Source organism: Aplysia californica, unplaced genomic scaffold (genome assembly GCF_000002075.1).
Source record: "Aplysia californica isolate F4 #8 unplaced genomic scaffold, AplCal3.0 scaffold01356, whole genome shotgun sequence".
Taxonomy (NCBI): domain Eukaryota; kingdom Metazoa; phylum Mollusca; class Gastropoda; order Aplysiida; family Aplysiidae; genus Aplysia; species Aplysia californica.
In genome coordinates this window covers 20,945-22,081 of record NW_004798626.1, presented here as the reverse complement: position 1 = coordinate 22,081, position 1,137 = coordinate 20,945, and the positions used below count along the sequence as shown (strand labels likewise).

Here is a 1,137-nt window from a genome sequence, read left to right as displayed (position 1 = left end):
AGGTGTGTGTGTGTGTGTGTGTGTGTGTGGCGGAGGGGGGGGGAGTTGTTGATGATATGATGGGGATGGAGATGATGGTTATGATGATGATATGGAAGAATAGTAGGATAAAAATAAAGTTCTCTTGCTTTCTCAATTGAGGGGGGGTGGGGGGTCAGAAGCTTTGCTGCAGATGATCAAGTTGGACTTGAAGGAAAGTAGACTTTTTAAAATTTACGTTTTTATTTGTTTGCCACAACACACCCCCCTTTCTCTCTTTCTCTCTCTCACCTGTATTTATCCTCACTCCTCTCTCTCTCCCTAACACTGGGTGGCTGGCGGGTGCTCTGGTGTGGTTTGCTCTTTCTTTCCTATCAAACATATATCGTCCTTATCTCTCCTCCTTCTTTTCTTTGTTTGTTACTCTCGTATAACACCTGTAATCTTCTGGCCCTCATATGACCTTATGCAGTTGCGAGCGCCGTAAAATCTCTACTACAAAAAAAATATGTTTGTTCTCCCCCCCCCCAGGTCTGTGGTGTATGCGTCTGACCCAGATGCACGGCTACCTATGTAACAACCTCAAAGTGTACGCGGCCGACTGCTGCGCCCCCTACCCCCCGCCCGGCCTCCACATGACGGGCCAGGCTCAGTTCCCCACGGACCTCAACATCACCATCAAGTCCTATGCCTCCAACCTCTCTCTCAACTCGGAGATTGACGCGGAGAGCCTCAGTGATGATCCGTTGTCTTCTGTGAGTTGTGATTGTGGTTGTTGTTGTTGTTGTTGTAATCATTGTTGTTGTTGTTGTTGTAGTAGTTATTGTTGAAGTTGTTGTTAATAATAATGAAGATCAATGTTGTTGTTGTTGTTGGTGGTGGTGGTAGGTGGATGGATGGATCATGGGGATGGTGGTGAGTGTGGGTTTTGGTGTGTTTAGGCGATGGTGGTGGATGGGAGTGGGTGGGTGGTTGGAGGGTGGTGGTACATTAAATGGACTAACTATTACTATTACATTTATTACATTTATGATTGTTGTTATTGTTATTATTACTTTTATTATTGTTGTTATTGTTATGATTATTTTTATTATGATTATTGTTGTTATCATTATTGTTGTTATCATTCTACTAATGTCAGTTTTACCATCTCCTCCC

At 43.7% G+C, this 1,137-nt stretch overlaps 1 protein-coding gene across 1 annotated transcript in view; it reads left to right on the top strand.

Annotated features, from left to right (window-relative positions):
- Positions 1-1,137, top strand: part of LOC101852532 (cilia- and flagella-associated protein 54) — a gene marked incomplete at its 5' end in the record, with an annotated part of 12,969 nt that overhangs the window by 7,914 nt on the left and 3,918 nt on the right. The window contains 1 exon segment of the mRNA XM_013090594.2: positions 511-734. Coding sequence (XP_012946048.1) covers positions 511-734 — 224 coding nt within the window.